This window comes from Sinohyriopsis cumingii, chromosome 13, assembly GCF_028554795.1.
Source record: "Sinohyriopsis cumingii isolate HCF-2022 chromosome 13, ASM2855479v2, whole genome shotgun sequence".
NCBI classification, from domain to species: Eukaryota; Metazoa; Mollusca; class Bivalvia; order Unionida; family Unionidae; genus Sinohyriopsis; species Sinohyriopsis cumingii.
In genome coordinates, this window is record NC_142973.1 from 43,216,822 (window position 1) to 43,235,668 (window position 18,847).

Here is an 18,847-nt window from a genome sequence, read left to right on the forward strand (position 1 = left end):
TAAACTTAAAACTCTTGTTTTACAACTAATGAAGATAATATGTAAAGATATGAATATGTTGCAAATTATTAAATATAAATCTCGTTTGTACGAGATCAAAACAAAAGAAAAACACAAAAACAACACAAAAAAAATCAGAGAAGATAAAGTGATCGTCTGGTATCCTCATCTTATATACGAAGAGATGTGTATTGGAGAAGAAATCCGAGTACCAGGCTAACAAAGCGGAGCTCCAAGGCGAAAACGGAGAAATATACTCTACAACAATAATGGCAGACAAACATTTCCGGATGTTGTCATCATCATCCTACAATCAGCTGTAGTACACTAAATGTTGATATATATACACCACTTTTGTGAAAACAATGTGGGTTAAACCCGATGAAGTGTTATTAGCCAACGCTCTATGGTACGCATGAGTTGTTAAAATCGATTGTATCGTGAAATCATTTTTGTCGAGGAAAAAAAAAGGTTTTGAGTCAATTACCGTGTCATATTTAAACATTGAGCATTCAAAGGACCGACTATTTAATGGGGGGGGGGGGCTGGGATTTTTTGAACAAAATAACTAGCCCCCAGATACCTCGAAAAAATATTCGTGCTTCAATTTGTTAAGAGAAATAATTTATTATATATGCTGTACATATTCGTTGGAAAGTTCATGTCAACCCATCCCCATCGCCATCCTCGTATACCGCCATGTCGGCCAATTCTGCGAGTTGGGTAATTCTGCGCAACGATACGTCATTTCTGTAAACATTGGATCACGTGCTATTTTGGGTCGAAAATCCATTTTGTTTCCAGAAAGAACAATCGTACTTTAATTAAGAAAAGAGATATTCATAAAGTGTACAAAAATATCCCACATTTAGACTCGAAATGCACATAAAGATGTGATTTCTAAATGGCAACGTGAAGACCCACTCCATGACCTTTTTGAACCTGTAACCCAGAAAATTTAATTTACTATGCATCTTTTAGAATCATACAAATAAAATACATTATATAAAAGATGAAAATGTGTACCTTAAAACAAAACTGCATTTGAATCCAAGTTTCCAATATTGCAAGAAGTTGTCCCACACGTACAAAATCGTCTGCTACCCAACGTGTCTACTTGCTGCTAGAACATAAATTCTCAACAAATTCCCTGGCGTAAAGTCTGTTTCTAAATTCTGTAGTAATTTTTCCCCATCAACAAGATGTTATAAATACATTACATCCTATTCATTGTTGTTTCTCTTCCACGTAATAGCTTATTTTTCATAAAATTTTGAACTTTATTAACGTTTTTACAAGATCGGTTTAGTTTGCTTAATATTTATTGGCATTTTTACGTTGAATTTTGTAAAACTAGCTATAAACCTGACCTAATTACTCGACTGAACTGCTGACAGAAACAGTCCAGAGTAATATATTTCATTTCTGTAGCCCGATGGATAAACATTACATCTTTTAAAAGCTATGTGCAGAATAGGCCGACATATCACGAGTCAGAAAAACAGAGGGGTGGTATCCTCTGTGTCCAAAATTAATAATATTTTGAACAGAATATTCTGGTGACAATTGCATCTTTTCAAATGGTAAGCTTTGCTGTATTTTATTTTTGTCAATCACTCGAATTCGGTATGCGTTTTGCTTCAATATTGGAAACGAAAACCTTAGGTGCGCAGAAATGCCCGACAGCAGTGTAATGTTGTGAAATCAGACTCATTTGATTCTATAATTCTGAATTAATTTATACTTGTATGGGTTAAAAATATGGGATTGTGGAAGGCTTCACAATATTTCTATTGTAAAGTGTACCAGGATCTTCAAGTAAACAAAAATTATTCTTTAAAAGAAAATCCCAGACCCCAAAGCAGAGCTCAAAGATATTTTTTTTATATAGGGCTGATGACTTAACAAAAATCACAAGCCCTGACTCAACTTTCATAATCCCAGGCTTAACTTTAATAAGCATTGACTCGACTTGCATGTGCCTGAAAATGACCTACATGGATTTTTTTCACTTTTGTTTGTCACAAAACATTGCAATTACTGTACTTTAATAATGAAATATGAAAAGGTGGAAAACAGAATCATATTAAATTGACTTGTGCATACCTGTCATAACACTTATCATGCAGAAAACAGGAATGTTCACTTCTAATTCCCCTCACATAGTTGTGTTTTAAAAATGATTTCAGTCATCTTTGGAAGAAATAAATGCCCACCACTACAGTATATGCTTGTGACAAGTAGCATATATAAATGGTAAATAATCTTGCTGTGAGCTCATTTGTAAGTATCCTTTGGGTAGCTTAGACAACAATTATAAGGTAAAGAAGTCAGGTGTAAACAACTACCGTTTCATGTATTACTTAATTGGCTGACAGTAGTGTTAGTGTGATGTATTAGGTCCTTTGAATGCTGTTGTAGACTTGCCCATTGTGCTAATTTGCATAGTTTACAAAGTGGAATATCCCAATTCATTACAGATAAATTAAAGAGGTGCTAGATTTATGTAGTAGAACAAAAGGTATTTTACATTATTGCCTTGAATGAGAATGTTTAGTCCATCTGTATTAAAGATTACTGGCAAGTTTGTGAACTGCAGCAACATTTCTTTGAAGTCCAGTATTAGATCTTATATAAAATGCAAAGAATGATAATTTCAGTTGGTGGAATAGTATTTCATTTGTGAGATATTTTTGAAGGTGACTCAGGAAGCAATAATATATCAGGAAAACCCAACAAAATTAAATTTCATAACTCCAGGTTGATGTAGTATTATTTTGTGAAGTACTGAGGCAAGTTGGGGTGGTGGTGCTTTTAATTCTTTGCACATACTGCAAAATAACATGTTGACATAAGTAATTTTGGATGATATGACATCTGTCAGAATAGGAGCACTACCTGTATGTAACATATTGAACATGTTAAATTGAACATTAAGATTAGTTATCTTTATTATTATTCATTATCTTGTTAAATGCTATCAATTGAAACATGCTTTTCAGGATGATTTTAGCCTTGAAATAGATTGATTGAAAGACAGTAATAATCAGACTTTTGTGCATGTACGGCTGATTTGTGTTGATAAGTGTTAACACCTGAACTGGATAGAGGTATTTATTACTGCTGTAAAGCTGTCATTAAACTTGAAAATATTATGTCCCCTTCCCCACTTCCCCAACTGAAATGGTCAATCCAGAATGTGATGTATATTACTTTTTGAAAAGAGGCAATCATATCTTGCGGTCAAACTGCATTAGATAGAATTCTGACTGCTAATGTTATGGTTGTTCTGACCAGGATTCACTTAGTGAATCCAAGAGGGAAGTTTGAACAACACTACCATGCATGATCTAGTGAGTGCAAAGATGAACACTAATGACACATTACCTTCAAACCCCCTATTGAACTATTGAGAGCTGCAAAGACTGCATCAAATTAAGTATACATTTTGCCATCCAATGGATTTTGAAGACAGAAATTTGATATATATTATTTTTTAATGTTGTAATTTTGCGACACATGTGTAGGGTGATGATATTTGACAGTGCTAAGTCTGCAATCATTTCTTTGTAAACTGTATGAAATGCTTTGAAGAAAACAGGCCAGTTATTTTATTTTAATCAGATTTGAATTTCCAATTGTTTTATATAGGCTTATATGAAAAAATAGCTTATTCTCATTGGACAATGTCACTTTTTTGGATCATGTGCACTGCCCCACTCCTTGGACCTCAAAACAAACTTTTTGAGTTTCAAAAAAAATCCCCTACATTGTCTAGGAATATGGCAGGCATGCTTGTGTGTCTATTCAGTAGGGCATAACCGACTTTTGATCCGGAAATCGGATTCCACCGGATAGTATGAACTTCCTATTAATCGGAGTCGGACAAGGCAGGAACGACCGATTCGGATAATAAAAATAATAAAGTTGAATTTCTATAGCACCGTGTCTAACACTGCGTGTCATTCGATAGTGCGTTAATAAAGTTAAATAAGAAGTCAGAAAAGTCCAATATGGTCAACACAACGGGGTGAAACGATAACACTTGAGTTAGACCGAAAGATTTAAATTTATTAAAATATATAATACAGTCATACCCGTTTATGTCAACATCCTCAATAATGAAGGCATAATATTGAATACATTGACACATGCTAATGAGGTATTAAAAGAAAATGATTCCGCAAGAGGCCAACTTTATAGGACCAAACAAAAGCCTGTTTTATTTTTATTTGACCGCGACATTAAAGCATGGCGGCAAGATCAACTAATTGTTGAATAAAGTACAGGATGGAACTGGCCGCTTGCCGACATAAATGATTAAGGCGGGAAAATAAAAGCCTGGCGGCAAGATCAACTAATTGTTGAACAAAGAATGGGTCGGAACTGGCAAAAAAATAAAAAATTTCATGGATTCTTTGTGGCTTTGAACTTTGTTGCATTTTGCTATAGTCCTGCCATATCCTTCCCCTTGTGACATCGGTGTGATATGCAAAACGTGTGTAACACGGTTTAAAAAGTTAATTTGAAAAACCTTTTAATTTAGCTTTTCCGATTAATTGAATCGTATCCGGAATCGGAAAAATTTCATGCCCAAAATCCGGAATCGGAAATCAGTAGAAAAATGCTAATCGGTTATGCCCTACTATTCAGATCTCAAAATATTTCATGTAAAGCATTTTCTTCCAAATTTTGAGGTCAATCATCATCTAACTGCTCTATCACTGACCTCCTTACTCACTTGATCAGCAGTGTTGATGTTAGTTAGCATCTCAAGCATGTCTTGATTTATACAGTTTCTCTTTACATGTTTGATGTTCATAGGTGCCACTTAATATGTTTAACCTGTGTTGCATTACACTGTTGTAAGCGTGAGCAAGGGGTAGCTAGGTTATTATTCATTAAACTATAACTTGAAACATCTTGAACAATGCAGTAGCAGTTAAACAAGTATGAAAAAATACTCAAGGGTTTTTACTGCAATCATATTTTGGTCAGTCTTTTCATTTTTTTCTCATCTCCATCTACAGATGTCTGATTTTAATCAAAGACTCAAAGCCGCATATACCAGATTTTATCCCTTTATTATTTATAATACCTATTAAAAAATCCATCCCTCATTTGTATACTGGTCAGTGTTTCTGAAAAATGCATGATATTGTTTTTAAGATAAACTAATTCACAACTTCTTTTGATTGAGAAAAATAATATAAGTTCAACCTTTTTCATTGCTGAAAAAAAATAGCTGGATGAAGTTATAAATAGTTGGATGAAATTATGTTTTATTTTTTGTTTTTTATGTGCAAGGGACAATGTTTAATTTTGGTCCAGCAGGTTTTAGTGGTCAGCGCTGGTGGCAGCAGACTAGTCTGTGTTTAGCATAACACACTAAAGCAGCTGGAGTAATTAACTAAAAACAACAGTGCACTTCATTACATGTACTAAGAAATGATCTATCCTTTTCTAGTCACGCTATTGCTTAATTCATACTAGTTTTGAAAATTGCACTGCACAAAAATCACACATTGAATTTTGAAGCCCCGCCTTTATTTCTTTGTTAAATACCTCCTATATTTGGAAAAATTCCTTTTTTTTCTCAAAATGTTGTGGGAAATTTTCCTGCCCTCTTATTTTTAGTTCTAGAATAGACCCTAGTTTTACAATGAACTTAAAAATGGTTCTTGCTTCTGTGCCATATATCTGTATGGTGTAATATCACAACAGGTTTCTAATAGTACCGATCCATCTGATTTCAGATATGGCCATTATGAAAATCTTGGTATTGCTAATCATCCATATCAATATCATGTTTTCAGTAAATAACTTTATGATATCTAGTTGGTCCTAAATAAAAATTGTGTTGATCTGATCTCATTTATAGTTACCATAGCAGCCATCTTAAAAATCTTCTTACTGCTACTCTTGAATGAAAAGTAGTATTGCCATGGGGATTTCACCAGAATGCTTGTTATGATGTCTAGTTGCTCCTGAACAATAATTATTCCGTTTGCACTTCCACTATGACCACAGTGTTCATCTTGAAAATCTTGTTATTGCTTATACATGAATGGATGGTTGTTTCATTATCTGGTTTTTACTAGATAACTTCTTGCGATGTTTAGTTGGACCTAAATGAAATGGTGCTGCTCCCTCCCTCCAGTATGACCACATCAGTGACCATTTTGCAAATCTTGAAAGTCTGTTTTTTTACAGCTTTTAAATGGATGGTCATATCAGTAGTTTCTCATGATACTAATGTACCTAAATGAAAATTGTGCTGCTCAGATATCCATTATAGCCACCACAGTGGTCATCTTGCAAATTTTGTTATCACTGCTGAATGAATGGTGATATCAGAGTGGGTTTTTCGCTGAAAGACTGCTTATAATACTGGTATCTTGTTGGTCATAAATTTACATGGTGCTGATATAACCTTCATAAAATCTTGTTTTGTGTGCTTTCCTAGATTGATGATCATGATGACATTGTCCTTTGACCAAAGACAATTTATGATGTCTAGTTGAACCTAAATTGAAATGGTTCCAATCTGATATCTAATATGGCCACCAAAGAAGCTATTTTGAAAATCTTATCATTGTTAATTGTCCAAAATTGAAAGTCATACCAATATGGTATTTTCACTCCATGACTTCTTAGAAAGTCTTATTGGTCTTAAATTAAATTGGTGATGACATAATATCCAGTATGGCCACCAAGGTTGCCATCTAGGAAATCTGGAAATCTTGTTATGGCCACTCCTCTTTAATGGAGAGTCATTTGGAAATGGGGATTTTACCAGATTTCTTATGATATATAGACTTATACAAAATGACCTTGTAAAATGGCCCCTGTGGTAACCATCTTGAAAATACTGAGAAATGATTCATTAAAAATAAAATTCTGAATGTTCTCAATTTAATTTCAGTGCAGTACATATTCTTTTGAAATTGCGATGTTGTTTCTGGTTGTTGATTGAGAGAACTTTCAGTATCTTACTAATCAAATGAAGCATGAAGAGGCAGAAAAAAGTCAAACATGAAACATTTATATTTGTGAACATTACTGTTATTTGTAGAATACTCTAAGGTATTATTTATAAAAAATATGTAAATCTGCATATCATGAGACTTCTTGGTATATTTTTAATAAGACAACAAAGTTCTCTGTATGGTTAATACAGCACACAAAGTTCTCTGTATAGTAGATACAGTACAGTTAATACAGGCCTAAAAAATACATTTTTTATGGATTGTTGGTTTATGAAAAATTAGAGAGTAAGAAAAATATGGACAAGATGATAGATAGATCATATTTACTTGGCTTATAAGTGAAGTCCAACTGCAAACTGCACAGATCCAAATTTGCTCTAACATATTGTCCTGAAAGATCTGGGTCTATGCAGTTTGTTAGGAGTAATCAATAGAACAATCAGCATAGACCCAGATTTGACAATGCATTTTGCAATGGCAGATCAAGGTCTATGTTGTTTGCAGTTGCAGTTTATGGTAAAGTTGTACAGTTGACCAGCTTAGACATGACTATTTATCTTTTGATTATCATCAATGCATTATTGTGAATATTTTTATGATGACAATGAGGTTTTGATTTGTAGTTCTGAAAACAAAGCATGCAAGATTCAAGAGATATATCTATCAACATTTGCCTTGTATGATAAATGCAGCATAGAGAATTAAAAAGAAAAATAAATTTGCAAAAGAAATCCAAGATATCTTTGTTTTGTTTCCAGGGTGACAGAGAGAGCAAATCCCTTCTTTGTTTTACAGAAGAGGAAGGGGTATGGTGGAGGGGGCTTTACAGGACTCTTGGTGGGGACTCTAGACACAGTTCTGGATAACAAGGCAAGTCAAGCAGAGCTTACCTCACAGGCTGTTTTGTCCTGATCAACAACCTGAAAATTTGATGACAACTGCCTGTTCTTAGAATAAATGTCCTTTGTTGAAAAACAAACAAAGCCAGAAAAAACTTCCTGTTAAAGATATTTGTTTTTCTGCTGTTGTCATTATTGTTGTCATTCTTAGAGAAAACATTATTGTCAGTATCATTACACTGTCACTGCTAAAACATTATTATTGTTAATATTACTGTATGCTCATTTGTTTCTCTATTTACATTGTCAGAATTGTGCAGTATTTCCCCATATTGCATGACATGTGTCAAAAAATAGTATCATGTGTTGGAAACTATGTTTGATTGTAAACAAACAGTGGTAGCTCCTGTCGCAGACACTTGAGCTTTTAATTTATTAGATTTGTCTATGTATGGACTAAACAGACTAGATATGATATAGTTTACAATGTGGATGACTTCAGTCACAAAAGAAACTTTCATCCTAGTAAAACCAATGAACATGCTATCTGCAATGTTCAAAGCAAACTGACACAGGCAGTTCAGAAAATATATTCTGATCATTTAAACACTTTTTTTTAGGAGAAATGTTTACAACTATTCACAAATTGACTATGAGTTGTGCTATATAGGGTATATCAAGGTCAAGGACTATCCTGTCTTTCTCAGAGACATTCCCTTTTACAAGTCAGTCTAAATACTAAATATGTAAAGAAAATACAACTGTAGAATGTGGATTTTGGCAGAAAAGCAAGAGCCTCAGAGTCAGTAAGTCATTACAATGAAGAAGTCTTATTTCCATTGGCAAAATTGGGTGTCACACCCCAGCTTTTTTGGAATTTTCTGTTTTACTCTTTTGAGATTTTTTTTTGGATTTATTGTAGCAATACAAGTAATACAGGTTATGTAAATAACTAGGGTCCCTCCAATAAAGAGCATGCAAATGACAGGGCATAAATATATGTCATCTGTTTCCTGAAAATGTAGTTATTTCTGCTAATCAGAATTATATGGGTTCCAAAATTGATCCACAGTGCAAAAATTTACTGCACTTTAGACTACATTTCTAACACAAATCACATTCCAAAGGAGATTTTTTTTGCTGCACTTCAAAACAGAATGAATTTGATATTCCCTAACAAACAAATTTAATCCTGTGTCTTCTTGAGAATTTCCATTAAAAGAATTTCATATTTTTCCCACCTTCTGATTCCAAACTATCCATGACAGCCATGTGTACATTTTACTGAATTGACTAAGATAATGAATCTAATGCATTATAATTGGAAATTTAGTTGGAATGACAGAAAACAAAATCCATCCATTCCCAACCAATTGGAAAAGTTGTTCAAGGTGTAATCATTCACAAAGTTGACCAAAACGAAACTTTCTTTTCAGACAAATGACTGAGCACGTGATATGCTACCAAATACAACAGTTGCTGGCTGGTGCTATGTGAGCATGAGTACTGTTGATGTGTATTGTTGAACTATGGATGTGTATTTATTTTGGAATCCAGTAGAAAGTCAATTACTTTGTTTCTTTTTATTATTCAGCCTTAGGTAGAAAAGCAAAATGAGTATATAATAAGATGGTTACTTCATTTGTATTAACTTCTTGTTTTTTTTTCTGACCTATGCTGCACTCTAGATGTTGTGCATTATTGCTTAGAAAAATTCATTCATATTTTTCCATACAAATGCAGTAACCTAGGAGTATTTTTATTTCAGACTCCACCCTACAGAATTCTTCACCAGACTCCAAATTCAGAAGTGAGCTATAGTAAGTGATTTCTTTTGAACTAAGTGAACTATTAATATATCATTTAATTCTTGTAGGAAACTCTCCATGCAGTTCATATTTATCCAATGATACACTTACATTTATTATGCTTGCCCCCCCCCCTCCATTATCTTTTGAAGAAAAACCATATTTTTGCACTGTGTCTTGTCTTGGAACATGATGTATCTCATGGTATGATGCCAAATGTTGTTCACATTTTCACAGCAGGTTTTACTATTACCTGACTTGCCAATCAGTAACTGGATCAGACTCATTTCTATCTGCTGCATCTTTTTGACTGTGCTAATGTTTTTGCCTTGTCTGCCTATCTTGATTTTGTTCACTGTGAACAACCACATGTGCTTGCACATCCTTCAGTACACTTGAGTTAAAACCCAATAAGCGCTGTGAATATGACAGTAATAATCAGTAATTACGATCTGATTAGTATAGATAGAGTTCACTCAATACAATCTGAAAGTATATATAGTGTTCAGACTTTAGTCTTATTTGTATATATAGTGTTCAGACTTTAGTCTTATTTGTATATATAGTGTTCAGACTTTCCAGTCTTATTTGTATATATAGTGTTCAGACTTTACAGTCTTATTTATATATATAGTTTTCAGACTTTACAGTCTTATTTGTATATATAGTGTTCAGACTTTACAGTCTTATTTGTATATATAGTGTTCAGACATTACAATCTGAAAGTATATATAGTGTTCAGTCATTACAATCTGAAAGTATATATAGTGTTCAGTCATTACAGTCTGAAAGTATATATAGTGTTCAGACAGTACAGTCTGATTTATATATATATAGTGTTTGGTCATTACAGACTGAAAGTATATATAGTGTTCAGTCATTACAGTCTGAAAGTATATATATAGTGTTCAGACATTACAGTCTGATTTATATATATATAGTGTTTGGTCATTACAGACTGAAAGTATATATAGTGTTCAGTCATTACAGTCTGAAAGTATATATATAGTGTTCAGACATTACAGTCTGATTTATATATATATAGTGTTTGGTCATTACAGACTGAAAGTACATATATATATAGTGTTCAGTCATTACAATCTGATTAGTTTATAGTGTCCTATCATTTATGTGATTAGTAAAAAGTATTTAGTCAGTACAATCTGTCTAGTATTGTGTTGTGTCATTACAGCCAGCTTAGTATATGCTGTTCAGTCTGATTAGTTTTATAGTTATATCCTATTTGAAGTTTGTAGCGATATCCATGTTCCATGTGTGCATTTCTAATTTAGTTGAATGTATTTTCAAATGATTACACTCTATGTATGTAAGTGAATTTTCGTTGATTGCCTTGATTACAAGATCATTTGCAAGAGGAAATGGGAGATTGTGTTGATTCACTATTTAAAGTAGATTATCAGTTTGTGTGGATTTTGTGACTTCTTTAAACAACAAACTAAAAGACAAATACTGTTCCTTCTGTGAAATGACAGGATCCATTCTTGTATCCACATATTTAAGTATTGAAGAAATGTCATTTTTAGTTCTACTGGTCATAGACCAGAAGGGTATATAGGATGGTTTTTCATCCATCCATTAGCACAAGTTTGTTATTGCTACTCCTCTTAAACTACTGTGAAGATCGCCTTGAAACTTGACACACACATTAATCCCTTGGTCTAGTTGGTCCTAGATAAAAATGGTGCAGGTTGGACATCCAATGTGGCTGCTGTATCTTGAAAATCTTATTGTAATTACTCTTGAATGGATGGTAATATCACATGAAGTTTTCACTAAAATAATTATAAGTTTTATGAATCAGCTGTGTTCGAAAAATAAGAGTGTATGAAAATTTTCATGAATTATGACAGCCCAGTTGTAATTTTACCTTTTAAATTACCGAAGTCTTATTTTCTTTTTCTTTTTAAATAAATCTTTTAAAATAAATCTTTTTTGGGGAATGTCTCTTTGTCATAAAAAATAGTTCAGTAATCCATTATCCAACCCCCAACATTTTTCAATGCATTGCAGTATGCCAAAGCTTGATACTTGGTTAGAAATTCAAAATGGGTTGAAAACGTTTCTTATGTTGCAGATAACATTAATGCATACACATTATTTTGTGTACAGGTTTTAATAGAGAAATAAAAAAATTTGGTGTCATTATTTTTTAACCTTGTTTTATTTTTATGCTACTTCCTTTTAATATAGGTGTTGCAATTGCCAACAACAAGATCGAAATTTTCAGAGATTGGGAGTGGCTAGAACAAAATTTGCTCCAAACTCTTGGTAAGTTTTGTTAGTGTCAAGAGATATCATTGTTAGACATCTATGTTGTCAAGAGATATCATTGCTAAACATTAATGTGCTAGATTTATAATGAGAGATATTATTGCTAGACATCTATGTGTTAGATTTGAAACTGAGATATCAGTGTAAGACATTTCTGTGTTTGGTTTGTAATAAGAGAGATTTATTTTAAATTCAGATTGATATTTTATGTCTCCTGGACATATGTTCAACAACATATGGAAACAAACAAATTTTGAATTACAAAAAGTTTAATTCCCCACCTGACTTTCTTTTTTTTCTTTCTTGGTTACACTTTAATAGCCTATATTCTACGAGGTATGCTATGCCCTTCTCTAGTCAAAATCTTCATTGTTACTTTTTTAGGACTTAATTTTAATGAAAGATGTGATTCTTGTGAGGTTCTTTGCAAGTGGAAAGCCAGTGACAGTAAAATTTTGGAGCCTTGTCATGATCATGTTATGTTCAAATTATTCTTGTAATGAAGCATGGCATGGTATAGCAGTATGTGTTATTTTTCTGGGGGGGTGTGTGTGTGTGTGTGTGTAATTTAGATTTGTAACGTAGCTTTAACAATTTTCCAGTCATATCACTGTCATGTCTGCAATGTGGCAGTTTAAAGTGATGTCAAGCACTGGGGAATCATGCCGCAGACATGTAGCATGATGTCCCACCCAGTCACATTATCCTGATACAAGGCCAACCAGTTCTAACACCAACCTTTTAATGCTAAGCACCTGGTGAGGCAGCTGTTAGCTGTCATCTTATTAAAAACTTTCATATTCCTATATAAGGGACAGAAATATTCAATTGCACATGCTTGGCAGATTGCACAAAGATAAAATCTACACAGAATATTAATGAAGTTAATACAGCTGAGCTTGTTTGTTGTCATCAGATCCATTGTATAGTATTGTCTCACTTATAAGGCTTAGATGGGAGATTGAGGGTCTGCACCACTTGCTGCATGGAACCAGATATTGTGTGATTGGTATTTATTCGTGATTCCATGCAGTTTTTATGGTTTGTTGAAGAGACAACATATAACTTATACTAGATGGTAATTGCTTTTGTACCTGTTTTAAAAAAATGCAGAGATTGAAGAGTAAATAACAATTGCTGTTAACCATTTCCATATGGCAGCAGGTGCAGACCCTCTTGGTATTATATTTTGGCTGTATTGGTAATGGCAGCCAAGATTTGGCAGTGAAGTTTTTGACTGTGATCAATATGTATGCTTTTTAGAATATAGCATGGTTTGCTGGTGAGACCAACAGAACCCATCATATGCACTGGTAAATTCTGAGTGAGAATTTTGAGACAGGAACAAAGGTTTGTTGGGTTTAATATTTATATCCCATGAAATTCTGGTCTTGAGGGTAGGATTTCCATTCATCCAACATCTTACTTGTTTTCACTTCTCAGAATGAGTCACAAGAGGATCTGGTATGTAACCATACCTGGTCTGTAGGAAAAACACCAGGATGGTGTGATATGATGCCAAGAATGCATCATTTTGTCATGAAGACCCTGCTTCCACAATAAAATTATACAAAATAATGTGTACAGAGATCATTCAGGTCATCAGTGAGTGGCATGGTTTATTAGTGACCTCCTCTGGAATGATAACGAGCCAGTAGAATACATAACAGTTCATTAACAAACCATTTATCCAATAATACCACACTAGTGTTTGAAACTGATATTTAACTCTTGGTCAGAGATGTGAAGAACTTATGGGATGGTCATTTATCTGACCATCTGTCCATTAACACAAGCTTTTCACTTCTCCTAAACTACTTGGAGGATTACCTTGAAACTGTACACACATATTCTTCATATGGACTAGATAGATGGTCCAAAATGTGTCATTGTCTTAGGGTTTTTCTTTATTTCAGGATCATTTGAGAATGAAGATGAATCCACTGAGTTTGTCAAGTGTAAGATAGAAAGTTTAGTAGCCAACAAAACGGTCCCCAAAGAAGGTATGAATAAAGTCTTAATGTATATATACCTGCGTGTATAGTTTATTTTTGTGTGATTGGAAATTGTATCTATATGAAGAAAGCTTGTGTCAGTGAAGAATTGTTACAGTAAATAAAAATAGAATCTGTCCATTTATTAGTTCTTACTTAATGACCCACTGAAAGCTCCTTATTTTCACCCAGATTACAAAGCAGCTCAAGCCTACAGATTAATGTCTATCTTTCAGCCAGTTCCTCCAAATGTAACTACAGATTTTGATTGCACTGTTCAGTTGACCCAGTTAGCACTTAATGTTCTGAATTGTGACTGGCGATGTTCTTCTTTGCTGGCTGGTAATGAGCAGTCATGCAGTGTGTACAGGTAGCCAATAAAATCATCTCATAACCTATTTATGCCATCAGCACCTGAGTGTTTTAGCAACACATGATCTTCTGAGCATGCTAACTTATCTTATTCATTTATATCATAAAGTGTTGAGAACCTCATTCTTTTTATGTGTATGTGTGTGAGAGAGTGAGAGGGAGAATTATGTTCACTATCTAGAGAAACATCTAGGTTTTAGATCTGAAAGAGATATTGAATTTCTCTCTCTCTCTCTCTCTCTCTCTCTCTCTCTCACACACACAGACACACACACTGAGGTTCTGTAGAAGTAATACTTGTGATGGGATGATCATTGATAATGATCAAAAATCAGTTGCAGTAAAAAATACAGTAAGTGCTCGAGCTCAGAAAGATGTTTGATTAACTGGACACAGTATTGAAAAAAAGAAGAAGTAGTTTTTAGAAACCAGTTGTTTACTTCAGATGTCATTTGTCATGATAAGTTACCGTTATCTAAATATCTGCTTGACTATCATAAAATGTCGGAAGAACTACTGCATTTCTGTTTATGAAAAATGCCTGGGCAAAGGTTTGAAGTTATTTTGGGTTCAAGAACATAGTCATGGATGACCAAGAATGGAAAGATAACTTGTATGTAAATTGTGCCTCAAAGAGGATGCATACAAAGGTTAGAAAAACTAATGTGTGAATAGCATGCTATAATCAGTTTCCAATCCATTATGAAGCTAGCTTCAGAAGATACAAATATCAAACCATACTTTGCTCCATAGGTGCAAAGTTTTATCATTTATAAAAATATTGTCAGCCTTGTTATTCTATGGTATTTTTAGTCCTGCTGATCATAGACCAGAAGAAATTATGAAATGGCCTGTTGTATGACTTTTGTCATCTGTCTGTCTTTTGGCACAAAATTTGTTATCACTATTCCTCCTAAACTGATTGGAAGATTGCCATGAAACGTTTCACACATATTCATCTCATGACCTAGCTGGTCTTAAATCCTACATGCCTGCCATATTGGCCTGCTTGAACATTTTATCACAATTCTTCCTGAATTGATGGTCTGTCAGCATGGAGTTTTCACTTTAAAGACTTCTTTTGATGTTGTTCATTATTGAAAATGGTCCTGATCTGATGTCCAATGTGGCAACCACATAACAGTCTTGAAAATCTTGTTCTTGCTACTTCTTTTGATGTGTTGCTTATCCTGAATGAAAATGGTGGCAGTTTGACATCTAATATGGCCACCACAACTGCCGTCTTGAAAATATAATTATTACTAGACCTTCTGAATGGATGATCATATTTACATGGAGATTTCACTTGAAGAATTGTTAAGGTGTCTACTAGTTGGTGCTAAATGAAAATGGAAAATGGTGCTAATTTGAGGTCCAGTACGGGTGCCACAGTAGCTGTCTTGAAATTCTTGTAATTGCTACACCTTCGGAATGAAAAGTCATAATGACATGGGGTTTTCACCAAAAGACTTTTTATGATGTTATTGCTACTCCACCTGCAAACAGCATAGATCCTGATATGCTGTTGCATAATGCAATTGCAGATCAGGGTCTGTCTTGTTTCATTTATTGGTTACTCCTAACAACTTGCTTAGATCCAAATCTGCTGGCACATTACATGATGGCAGATCTGGGTTGATATAGCTTCCAATTAGACTCAACTTATAAGCAAGTATAAATGGTAGTAGAAACAGCCTACCATTACATAACAGATGCTTGTTTACAGAGTAATGCTTTTGCGTGATTTGATAATGTAAGGTTCTAAATTTAAAGCTTTGTATGATATCATTGCTTAAATAAGTGCCTCTTAAAATATTATCATAGTTTATATTCTCTATAGAGTTAGGACATTTATATGTAGAAAATGGAATGGGGCAAAATTTTGACCAACAAAGAATACATGATTTTTATATGATTTCAGATGAAGAAATTGAGGATTCAAAGACAGCTGTCAGAAAATTCCGGAAGCTTTTTAATATGCCAAAAGAGGAAAAACTTGTTAGTCGTAAGTACATCAGCAGTTCTGCATGCTGCTGCTGTTAAATTCACCTATCATTGAATGAAATTACAAGGTATCTTAAAATCCCTTTCATTTTTTTTGTTTCCAAAACCTACCTTCAGCAAATTTTCATAAATTGCAACATTTGGTTGATAATTAAATTATCAGAGTTATAGTGAAAGCAAGAACAAGTGTGGGTTGTAAGGCATAAATTAATGAATATGGGAACCATCAACATGTTTTCAACTTTCTTTCTTAAATCAAATCAAAACTGTACATTGCTTGAGTACAGGGTGAAGAGTTAAAAGTTCTTTTTCAATTTATGCAGACTACTCATGCAGTTACTGGAAGGGGAAAGTTCCACGTCAGGGATGGATGTACCTAAGCATCAATCACCTGTGTTTCTACTCTTTCCTGATGGGAAAAGAGGCCAAGGTCATAATCAGATGGACGGATATCACGGTACGGTTACATTCTCATATTGTAAGACAAATACAGTAGAACCTCTCTGTAAAGGACACTTGAGGGACAACAGAATTGTGTTCCTTGTAGACTGGAGTTCCAGACATAGAGTTTAAATATTTAAATTAAATTAAGAGGCACAAATATGTCTTTAACAAGCAGGTGTCCTTTATATAAAGCAGTTTTTCCTGTTTGCTGATGGGACTTCTATGTAATTACGCTGGAAACACTGCAATACTTCTTAGTCTTTTGTTGTTGTTGTATGATTTAATGCCATTTTGCAGCACAAGATAGGCTATACTTGGCGGCTAGTATAAATGGTGGAGGAAGAACCCGGAAACCCCCCAGAAAGAACCAGCGACCCACGAGAAGCTACTGGCAAGCTTTCTCACATACCCACATTGGCCTAACCTGAGACTTGAACCCATGCAGAAAGAGATGAGATGGCAGTGGTCCATAATGGTGAACTCTTTAGATCACTTGGCCACTCAGGGCCCCCTCTTACTCTTGTAAGAACCACAATAGCTCATTGGTTAGTATGCAGGTTCAGATCTTAAGATCAGATCACCTTAAGTTGCCAATGTGGTGTGTTCCTGGGCAGTGTGCTTTTACTACATTTGCCTCCACACGAAAAACCATCATGTCTTTCTGTGTCCCAAAGCACAAAAGCAAGATGAAATCTTGTCTGTGTATCAGTGCTACTCAGATGATCTTGATAAAATTTAATAAGATATACCCACTCCTATGATTGAGGATCATCAGCTCTCCATGAATTTGCAAAATGAGGACAGCAGTTACATAATGTTCCAGGTCATTACCCCTTTAACTGTCAGTTTGAAAAAAATTGTATGCACCTCATCTGTTATTGGACCACGCATAAGGAGAAGTGACTGAGCTGTGCAAATAGAGAAGTGAGTATGATTTGTCCATGCATCAAGAGAAGTGATTAGCCATGGATAAGGAGAAATGGTTGTGAGTGGACCATGTATAAAGAGAAGTGATTGGGCTAAGCATAAAGAAAAGTCACTGGGCCATATATAAAGAGAAATGGGTCATCTATAAATGGAAGTGATTTGGTTATATATGAAGAAAAGTGATTGGGCCATGTGTGAAGAAAAGTGATTGGGATAAAGAAAAGTGATTGAGCCATATATCAAGAGAAATAATTGGCCCATCTGCTGTAAAGAGAAGTTATTGGGTTATGCATACAAAAGTGATTGGGCCATGTAAAAAGTCAAGTGATTAGACTGTACATAAAGAGAAATGATTTGGTCATGTATAAATAGAAACAATTGTTCCATCTATCAAGAAAGGTGATTTGGACAAGTATATCAAGAACAACCACTGGAATGAATGGAATAATATGAATATCATGGTTGTTTTGTAAACAGTATATTATGACAGTTGTGTGCATATTATTCAGTGTTTTAATCTTTAGTTTCAGTTATTGAAAGTGAAAAGTACAGAATTGTTGGAAAACCTACATTTGGAGTATTAAAGGAATTAATATATGGTGTATATATTCATTTTTAAGGAGTGATCAGCTTGAAGAAAGATGGAAAGGGATATCCCAATACATGTGTCCAGTAAATACAGATCCATTTACATTTTTTGGTTAGTAAAGGTGAAAGTTGCATTATCTTAAACAGTGACTGATGCTTACCAAAACTGCAACACAAGATTTTATTATCCCTTTTTTCTTCCAGAAATTGGAGCGGGGCAATAACATGGTATTTCCAGACAGTGTGAAAGTCTCAACAAGGGAAGGAGATGTTAGTATTTTTCCTTTCTGTTTTCATTTTTGCTTATCATTGTCATGGTTTAGATTCTGATTTTGCTCTGCAAAAAACTGTATAGGTCACCTGGCAAGTTCATGTATTATCAGTTGTTATTGGTCTGTCCAGCAGTAGTTCCTTGCTACCATTCAGGAGAGGCCATATTCCTGTTCAGACTTCAATGAAATTTGGAATATGAGTTTATATCATGAAAGGCTCCAACAAGTTTGTTTATGAGGGATATCCATGGTGATCTTGTATGTCATTTGCTATTCTATTTACTGCTCTAGAAACTGTTGTTCTGATCCAGTTTTGAT

The 18,847-nt window shown here is 34.2% G+C and overlaps 1 protein-coding gene across 1 annotated transcript in view; it reads left to right on the forward strand.

Annotated features, from left to right (window-relative positions):
- The first annotated feature begins 97 nt into the window (after window positions 1–97).
- Window positions 98–18,847, forward strand: part of LOC149785308 (TBC1 domain family member 9-like) — a 113,886-nt gene continuing 95,136 nt past the window's right edge. The window contains exons 1-8 of the mRNA XM_089979198.1: window positions 98–409; window positions 7,748–7,859; window positions 9,597–9,648; window positions 11,848–11,925; window positions 13,845–13,931; window positions 16,216–16,299; window positions 16,622–16,755; window positions 18,462–18,527. Coding sequence (XP_089835324.1) covers window positions 366–409; window positions 7,748–7,859; window positions 9,597–9,648; window positions 11,848–11,925; window positions 13,845–13,931; window positions 16,216–16,299; window positions 16,622–16,755; window positions 18,462–18,527 — 657 coding nt within the window. The 5' untranslated portion in view covers window positions 98–365. The remainder of the gene's footprint in view (window positions 410–7,747; window positions 7,860–9,596; window positions 9,649–11,847; window positions 11,926–13,844; window positions 13,932–16,215; window positions 16,300–16,621; window positions 16,756–18,461; window positions 18,528–18,847) is intronic.